Genomic DNA, 9,653 nt, shown 5'->3' on the forward strand with positions numbered 1-9,653 from the left:
GAATTTTCTGAAAATTTGCGTTTCTGATTTTTTTCATTCCATTCTGGAATTAAATCCTTAAGAGAATCTTTCTGCTCTTTCCTTTCTTTTAGTTTCTCTTCTAATTTCTTGCCAAAGACGCCATCTTCTGAAAGAGGCAGGCAAATAATTTTGCTATGAATATCCTTCAAGGTATATAATCCAGAGTCTTGTGCTGCAGTTTTCCTTCTTATAAGATGGTGAAAAGCCCCTGCTCTCCCCATTTGATCTAGTGCCTTGGTAGACATGGAGAAAATGTCTTTAATTGCTTGAACTGTGTCCGCATCTTGACAAGTTATAGAATCTAACAACGTTCCTAAAGCTTGCTGCATGTAGCTTAATGAAATAATACCCATACGGGCAGCCATCTGTCCCTGATATGCCAAAGTTTCAATACTTTTGTACGGCTGGGAAATTAAATGTTTACTTTTCCCCCAACCTTTGGTTTTATTTCCGTGTTTTTTTCTTAACATTGGTTCTAAAATGTCATCTAGCCCTGGAACTTGTAGAAATGCTGCCGAGTTTGGATGAACAGGGAAACATTGTCTATATTCATCTCTATAAGCAGACAAGCGTTCAGGATCAGTAATTCTCCATGACTTTTTCAAGATCTCCTCTTGTGTTTTGTCTAAAACTAATCCAGTTTTTTCTTCCTCTGAAGACGAAACATTGCCAAAAATATCAGTTAGAGTTTTTGTATGCTCGTCACTTTTATTGATCAAGTTCTGAAATCTATTGTTGTTGTTGCTGTCCAACTTATGTTGATTGTTATCAAAATCATGGGCAGTAATAGATTCCTCTTGAACTGAGGATTCGTTATCACCCAATAGCTCACGTACTTCTCTGACACTTGGAGCTAATGATATCATATCGTCCATTTCAGGCACACTTAATGTCCCTTCAATTTGGACTTCACTTTCCAAAGGTATAATCGGACGCATTCCAGATGAATCGTCTACATTTGATACCATGGGCTCAGGTCTCCGCGTGGATAAACCACCGGTATCCTGATCCGCTAACGAATTATGAGACACGTTTGTCTCGTGTACATTATGAGAAGCTGTATTCTCTAAAACACTGCTGGACAAAGTTTGAATACTTTCTCTTAAAAAATTCATCATAGTGTCTAACCTTTCGTTGACTCTGTTTTCTAATTGTTCCATTTTCTCGTTAGCTTTGCTGGAGGATTTCCTACCGGACCGCGGTTTTTTTCCTTTGGCCTCCATTACTGACTGTAAATTCTGGAATTCCGAGCCCGAATTTAATTCGTCGTTCGAAATAAAACTGGCTTCTTCCATACTTAAACTAAGAGCATGAGAGAGTATCTAAACCAATACCGTATACAAATACAAAGTATTTGTATCACTCTGTGGCTGAGAAATCTCTGCCAAAAAAGTATGAACGTTCTGTTGCACGCCGGAAGATGAACTGACTTGGGCAAGCACCTGAGATGTGATCTCGGTCTTATAAGTGTTTGAATCTTATTCTTTTAAACGCTTGCCCGCGAGTTATGAACGTTAATAAGGGGAAGATATCCTAATGTATATTTATGACTGGTAAGTATAACGAACGAAATAAAATGGAGTTTTCCGTTGGCAATATCTGTTACTTTTGATGAATGTTTTTCCAAAAATCTATCGGAATCCCCATGAGTATTAATTTTGCCTCGCTATCATAATTAGCGGGATATTTCCATATTCACATGAAGATCAATTTATTCAAAAATCTTCTTTTAAAGACGTTTCTTATTGTGACCTGCTTTGATATATCAACGACGTTTTATCAGTTAAGAACATTTCCACGTTGATTCTACATATCGCTTTGTATTAGAAATAAAAGTTACTACAGATCTGTTTTATATTTGGATATTTTAATTAGAAAAATCAATAACGGCATTAACGGCAAGTCAACAACAAAACTGACAAATGTGATGACTTCAAATCTCCTGTCGACACCCGTTCGTTGTAAAGCAATATACCATACCATTTTCACCTGCATATGCAATTTATGTCTCCCATTTGATTCAAGACGCATTAATTTGTTCTACGTGCAAACACTTTCTATAAAGAGGCAAACGGTTCTCAAATTAGTTGATGATATGAGAATATTTGCCTCGCAAATTCTATAGTCGATGACATATACAATCTGTCAATAAGTTCAATGCTGACAGACGTTTTTCATTCAAACAGGGATGCTTACTCCTTCATGACACCTTAACCAATTCTGATTGTTATAAGGACTGTGGTTGTCCACTCCAAATACGTATTTGTCCAAGAATTTTGAGATTCAGTGCTATTTGAAAGGTTGATTTTTCGAAGTTTTTGGTAAATCTTTTAATCAATAATTACAAAAGGGCCAACCGCGCGAGTGAATTGTCGAAAGGGGGTGGGGGGTGCAAGCTCCATTAATTTATTCACCAGGTCCCGGCCACCTCTTTGCATTCGGCATCGGTAAACATAACTCTCCAATGTGACATCGGAGCAAACATTATGAATGAAACTTTGGAATCCATGTGATACAACGTATATCCTTAATGACACAAATAATTGCAAGTAAACCAGCTAATTGTATCGTTTAAATCATTCGTTAAACTCTTGTATTAAAAGGTTCTGCCCCTCTGACCCGGTGGTATCCTACTCTTCTGGAAGTGCAGTGTACCCAGATAACATCAGAATAGGGACGTTAGCGGCTGGTCTGACGGTGTACGAGGGGGATACATACACATGGTCATCAGTGGCTTATACTAATGATATCTCATATGCCATAAAAGTATCCACAGCGGATAGTGAGTAGAATTGGTTAATTTTAAGACTCTTTACTTTTTATGTCCTTATATTTAATCATCGTTTTTCTTATGTGTTTCCTTATGCTTTAATTATAGAAAAATAACTATAAACAGACAGGTGATTAAAATTTACATTTAATATGAAAAGAGTATGTGCGAGAAAACGGCAGGGGTCCATTAAAGACTGTATATTTTTTTTCTTTTTCTACTTTTATATTGTAAAAAATGTTGTGAATTTTTACTAGGTGGTTCTCCATACTTTGTTAACATGGGGTTGACGGTCACGGTGTTTGATACTACAGCGGTAGGGAGCAGGGTGTACACCGTCAGTGTGAGGGACCCCGACAGGCGGGAGGATCTCATCGTAACTCCAACCACCTCAACCGCCCACCTCAACTATCAGAGCGGTCTGTTGTTGTCTTTGTTAGGACCTTACTTCTATAGATAGCTTGAATTACTTAAAATATTTTTTTTTCTGATTATGAATCTGCTTTGGCAACAATATTCACTCCATGTTTCACGGGTATTTTATAGGTTACATTGTCACCGAGTCGGCGTTGTCAGTTGGTAGGTACTCAGTCTCACTCAGCGTGACTGACAGTTGTCAGAACTCGGCAGCAGCAACGATAACAGTCCAAGTTATAAACACGGTAAGGATCTAATATTATTTTTGTCACGATTTTGTACCGGATTAACAGTTGTTATTGTAACTGATGTTGATATTTTAGCCTCCCATCATTACCAATTTACCAGACAGTTGTCTTATACACGAGGACACAGTGAACCGCTTACGATTGTTTACGTTGAGTACGTCTGACCGCCAGTCGGATGTTGTCACGTGTGTTCTGTCCTCTACATCGCCATCCAACGCACCGTTTGAAGTTCAGCAGATCCAAGGAACTACAGGTTCTTCCTTAAATTGATTGATTGTATGTTGATTTATGTCATGTTCAAGAATTTTTCACTCATATACAGGCATCACTTTATTCATGTACCGGTGAAGGGATTCAAAATCAGACCCGGGTGTGACCGGTCGGCAGGGGATACCCAACTCCTCCATGGCACCTGATCCCAACTCTGATGTTTTTGAGGTCCGTGTTTGCTCTGCTCCTATTTTGTACTGTTTATGGACTTTGATATTGAATACTGTTCGTTATATCCATATCCTTCACCTCTTTAATTGATAAAAAAAATCTATGCATTTGAAATAAAGACAATTCCTATCAATGTCCAGTACGTTTTGTTTTTAATGTCGCTGTAGATTATGGAATATTTTCCCTGCCGAATCCAAACCTAAGTTTTGATACAGTTAAACAATATAAAACTGTTGTGTCTTGTTCCGACGTAACTGGTGGATCAACTTCCGGGGAATTCTATGTTGACATCCAGAAAAATACGCCACCAGTCACAAAAAATCTGCCTGGTAAGTTATTCTCTTTATGAATTAGAAAATAATTAATTGGAGATTTAAACAGCACAGTCCTGTTATCCAGAGAAAAAAAATTATTACATGTAAATGCATGTCTGAAATATTTTTACATAGAAATTTTACCTAAAAGTATAACATTTCTTGTTTTATCAAGTATATTGTGATTCATGTAGCATTTTTGTCAATCTTTTTTTCAAGCTGAAGTTACTCTAAATGCCTCTAGTGTACATGCGGGGGACGTGGTATTTACTGTTAGAACTCATGATGACGAGAACGACACGCTGACCTTTACAATGAGTCCAAACAGTGCTCCATTCCAAATACTCAACTGTAGGTCTTCTTTTGATAAGCAAGACTTTGAGAACCGTAATTTTCAATTATATGAAACCTTCATGATAAAAATAGAAAATCATAAGATTTTAGGTATATTAAGAATCCTCATTAATATGATGATTGTTTGATTCTTATATGGGTGTTTACTTGCTTTCACGCTAGATGGCGATATTCAGGTGACAAGAGACCTGTCGGAGGTTTTCCAGGCGGGGTATGATTTGTCCATCACTGTAACGGATGTCCGTACAACTATACCAGCCAGAGTTTTATCTATCCATTTACAAAGCAAGAATAATTACATAATTGCTTGAAGGAAAATCTGTAACACATTGCTGGCCCTAGGTGCTGCACTTGATGCAGATATTCATTTATACATCAGTCATTGTTGATTATAATGTCAAAAATATCATTTAAAAAAACTTCATACTCCTAAAAAGATGGATGACAATTAAATTCAAATTATTAATCATTTACCTTCAATCATCAACGTTTATTTATCACATAAAATTGTAATATTTATTGATTTTTTTCTGTATTGACTAGTATAGTTTAACTGCGTTTTTGTTTTCCGTTTGCAAAATTGTAAAGTATTGTTATTTCAGACGTCAATGATGTCCCCTTTTTCGGTAATCTGCCTGTTGGCGCCACTTGGAACGTGCTGGAGAACACACCTCTTGGAGTTACATTGTACAAAGTAGACGTCAACAATCTAGACACAACGGACACAATACAATATGACGTCGAATATAATCCAACAACGGGATCCTCATATTTTACAATTAACGAAACAAGTATCTGACAATTTAAAACATTTTATTAACGAAATAACAAGACAATACTCAATTAGATGCATAGAGGAAAAAGAAAACTTGAGTTTTTTCCCTTCAGATGTTGGAAAGATTAAGGAAATCAATCAATAATCTTTGTTTATTCCATCGAGTTATGTAATAAGATTTAAAGGCTTGTGCTTCAACATTTACAATTTTCAATAAAGGTAGTAAGTTTCCTAGTTAACTTTTTAGGTTTTATTGTCTGTTTTAATATTTTTCAATAGTTTCAAGAATTTCTTTTCTATTTGTCTTTTTCAGATGGAGAGATTACCACATCTTTAACGATACTCGATTATGAGACCGTTCCTTCTAAACAATACCAGCTGATCATCACTGCCACAGACGGAAAGGACACCTCGACCGCCACCATGTCCGTCTCTGTAGCAGACGAGAACGAGTCGTGTTCCTTCCACCAAACTCAGTACTCGGTCTCGGCCGATGAGGGATCGGTACGCTTAGGATCGGAGTTCTGCTTTCTGCAGGAACTCTTTTTATTTTCTATAAAATATTGTTTCTGAAATTCTTTGCCTTCAATCCAATTTAGATTACAAAATTTTTAAGAGTTTCTTTTTTACATAGGCTGGGACCTTATTTTCGGATGCTGGATTTGTGATCGCAGACGAAGATGCCGGTTCTTCTCACACCTTCCAGCTTAGCTGCGGAGTAGATTCGTGGAGATTCTCCATTAATTCAAACTCAGGAAGAGTGTCATATTTTTATTCTTATGACCTTGACACAGAGAAGATTTCTAGCTACACATGTAAGGTGACAGCAACTGATACAGGAAGTTTATCATGCACCACTTCTTTGGTGATCAGCATTTCGGATATAAATGATAATTCTCCAGCTTTTGATTCGTCAGAAGTCCCCATTTACGTCACACCTTATGAAACGGCCGGAATCGCTCTTGTAAATGTCACAGCAACGGATGCAGATGTGTCAAGCTATGGTGACGTCATATATAGATTGGATATGTCAACATATAATTTCCAATACTTTGATGTTACATCTTATGGAACAATATTCGTCAATAAGGACTTGACAGACTTTGTTGCAGGGGACACGCTTGATTTAACTTTGTCAGCCATAGATTTTGGAGGAAATCAAGGAACTGTTAAAATAAGAGTTGTATTTTATGAGGTACTAGAATGTTGCAGATCTTTTTTAATTCATAGCAGCAGATGTAAATAAATGCATGTGATTTTTAACCTTTCTGTTCTGTTTACATTTTGTAGCTTAATACTACGACAACCAGCACAACAGAAATGCCGGAGAAGTTTATCACGTCGTCTTGGAACGTCGTGTGGTTAACGTGTCTGGTAGTTTTGATTGCAACAATGGCAACACTCTCTATTTTCTTTTTCTTTACGTATACCACACCTTCAATGAAAGGATTGCTAAATACAACGTATGTAGTTGATACATTTGCATTTTTACGAGTTCTGTCAATAAAGGTAAGTATTTAGTTAAATGTTACTTTTTACTGCTTCAGGGCTAAAAGAAGAATGAAAAGAATGGACAAGAAGATGAAAGACACAAAAAGTGCGTATGAGTTTTTTGTTACATATGAACTTACATTCTTCTACAAATACTTGACGTGGTTTTCATAGAAAGATAAAACTACAAACAAAATAAATAATACACGTACACATTTTTTTTCATCTTTTATTTTTTATCAAATAGCTACAAATAAATCAGAGAAAGAAAGAAAAGAAACTAGTCAAATTAATAACCAGGAGATTACAAGCTTAATTGAATCGAATCACCAAGAAAGCCTGAGAGATGTGCAGTCAAGTCCGGTACCTAAAGGTGTATTCCCCAGAAACTATGGAGAGGATTTACCAATTATGTCAGAACACTTCGATTTTTGGAAATAAATTTAAGATACTCCTAGCCTAATGTAAAGTATGCCACCTTCTCTAAAGGGGAAAATGGCATGAAAAATGAATATTAAATTAGCATTTATATTTTCACTTATTGTCTGCTTGAGTATCAAATGCAGAAGATAATGTTTTTTAAAAGCGTGTCCATTGTAATTCAATACATGTGATGTAGTTATATTTTCATTGTGATTGTCATTTTGATTTTTTGCTAAATCATCATAACAAGGGTTCTATTTTTCTGTGGAAACGAGAAGAAAATACAATTTCATTTCTGGCGGAAGTGTTCCTCAGTAGCGAACTAAGGAGTTGATCTTAACGTCGTGGGTTCAAATCCAACTGCGGGAAGTGGATACCGTTCTTTCGGAAGAGATCATATAAGCTGATGTCCAATGTTGCAGTTGGTGCTGACATGTAAAAAAAAAACATACTGCTCAGTTGGATTTAGTGTCGATTGCAGCCCTCCACCGGCAATCGTGGCGAGACGCCTGAAAAATTCTAGGAAGGGGCCTTTTCAAGCGAACAAATAGAACATATTTGATCTGAAATTCAGATATATTTATTTTCCTCAAAAAATTATTTGTTTTCAAATAAAAAAAATAGTTACATAAATTTCTAATGACAGTTTTTAAAACTGAAGACCAGATCCTAATGGCAATCATACGCGTACTGTAAACCTTCATTTAATCATTGCAAACATTTCCATTGCCTGAAACATATTAAATTTTGTAACACCTGTGTTAAATAATCTATGGCGTTATTATCTTGAATTAAAAAAAAACTCATCTGTTTGCGCCTAACGAATATTAAAATTGCAAAATCTGGTGTTTGCAATACTAATTAAGTAACACTTATAATGTAATGTTGTCAACATATTTGAATGCGTCTTTTTTATAAGCTATACTTACAAATTGGTTGGAATAATGTATTTTTTAAAAGTAGATTTGAGAACGGTGAACTCTCTGACATAAGACGGTAAAATAAAAAAAAATCTCTTCATTAAACTTCAGGAATTTCATTTTGTGAATATTTTTTATTACTTAAATGCAATTTTTTATCAATTTTAATGGTGTTTCCAGCTTGATTACTTATTCTTATCTTCAAATTTTCATTTGCAGATTGTGACTTGACAAACTATTTTGAGCTTAATCATTTGTTTCAAAACATTTTGATCATTAATATGACTGGGATGTTATATATTTTATTTCTAATATAGTTATAAATGATGAAAAAATTAATTTCGAAAATATTCAGAAATATTATGCTTCATATGGCGTTTCTGTCGATGAGTACTAGTACAAATGTACTTGAAATAATGTCTACTAACACCTTGAAGAAAAGACGAATTTCTTAGTTTTGACTGTTCTATTTCTTGACACCACCTCGTAAAACTAGTTAACTTATCTGATCATGACACTTGCACTATGTAAATGTACTTTGAGAATTCAGCTTGTCTATAGACAATTAAACACCAAACGGAAGCAGGAAAATTCCAAGTTACTTCATAAAGGTATTTAATGCATTAAATGCATCATCAAAGTAAACTTTCCTTATATGAAACTATTAGAATCCTAGAATTTGTTATGAAACTCCCCTTCCCCATGTCTTGGGAATGTAAGGTCATGGTTTCTTCCGATCAGAAAGGTTATCTGAAACATGTGGATGGCTATTATATTTATTACACAAATACAATTTTTCGTGTAAATCTCCAACAAAACATGATGAAAAAGCCTAGTAGTAAATCATTATCTTATAAACAGTAAACTATATAAATGTTTGAATTTCGAATTGAAGTAAAAACATAAAACTAACAATGGGTTCGTCTGCAGCACTTCAAGTTTCAAAACAGTGGTTATCGTAGCTTTATAAAGGTTAAACTTTTCAGAAACTTAAAAAAAGGAAAAAAACTAAAATGTTATCCCTTTTTATATTTCTAACTCGATGGATATCTCACATTTACATGTAATTAGTTCTATGTATCTCAGTTGATTCGATACGCAAGAGCATTCTCTATGAACAGTTTCTAAAATGAGGTAAATTATTGACAAGCAAGTTGATGAAAAAAGAATATCAGCAGTCTCGTTTAAAGTCATCATTTCGTCAGTTCTATGGTCGATACAATGACCTTGTCAGCAAATTCAATTTATCATTGAGTCAAATGCTGACTGACGTTTTTCATACGAATTGTTAGTCCATTATTTATACATTGAATTGACAATGGATTTTCCCGTTATCTCCCGATCATGACAAGGAGCACACGGCGGGTGTGTCCGGTCTGCAGAGGATGCTCACTCCTCCATGGAACCTGATCCCACCTCTGATGTTTCGGAGGTCCGTGTTTGCTCTGCTCCTATTTTGTAGTTTTTTATAGACTTTGA

General features: G+C 35.4%; 3 protein-coding genes across 3 annotated transcripts in view; 2 read left to right on the top strand and 1 right to left on the bottom strand.

Moving 5' to 3' along the window:
• The window catches only part of LOC134260524 (uncharacterized), a 5,098-nt gene extending 3,721 nt beyond the window's left edge, over positions 1-1,377 (bottom strand). The window contains exon 1 of the mRNA XM_062743077.1: positions 1-1,377. This exon is cut by the window's left edge and continues 218 nt beyond it. Within this exon, the coding sequence (XP_062599061.1) occupies positions 1-1,316 (1,316 nt within the window). The 5' untranslated portion in view covers positions 1,317-1,377.
• Positions 1-4,876, top strand: part of LOC134260528 (uncharacterized) — a 13,078-nt gene extending 8,202 nt beyond the window's left edge. The window contains exons 8-14 of the mRNA XM_062743081.1: positions 2,625-2,803; positions 3,049-3,210; positions 3,338-3,453; positions 3,532-3,709; positions 4,065-4,226; positions 4,431-4,562; positions 4,728-4,876. Coding sequence (XP_062599065.1) covers positions 2,625-2,803; positions 3,049-3,210; positions 3,338-3,453; positions 3,532-3,709; positions 4,065-4,226; positions 4,431-4,562; positions 4,728-4,876 — 1,078 coding nt within the window. The remainder of the gene's footprint in view (positions 1-2,624; positions 2,804-3,048; positions 3,211-3,337; positions 3,454-3,531; positions 3,710-4,064; positions 4,227-4,430; positions 4,563-4,727) is intronic.
• A 297-nt stretch (positions 4,877-5,173) lies between these two features.
• Positions 5,174-7,960, top strand: LOC134260522 (protocadherin gamma-A10-like). The gene is made up of 6 exons (XM_062743075.1): positions 5,174-5,356; positions 5,654-5,844; positions 5,975-6,535; positions 6,631-6,803; positions 6,888-6,937; positions 7,079-7,960. The coding sequence occupies exons 2-6, from the start codon at positions 5,764-5,766 to the stop codon at positions 7,270-7,272; spliced, it is 1,059 nt and encodes a 352-aa protein (XP_062599059.1). The 5' UTR covers positions 5,174-5,356; positions 5,654-5,763; the 3' UTR covers positions 7,273-7,960.
• The last annotated feature ends 1,693 nt before the right edge of the window (positions 7,961-9,653 follow it).

This window comes from Saccostrea cucullata, unplaced genomic scaffold, assembly GCF_032062105.1.
Source record: "Saccostrea cucullata isolate Sc308-1 unplaced genomic scaffold, CSIRO_AGI_Scuc_v1 ctg5147, whole genome shotgun sequence".
NCBI lineage: Eukaryota > Metazoa > Mollusca > Bivalvia > Ostreida > Ostreidae > Saccostrea > Saccostrea cuccullata.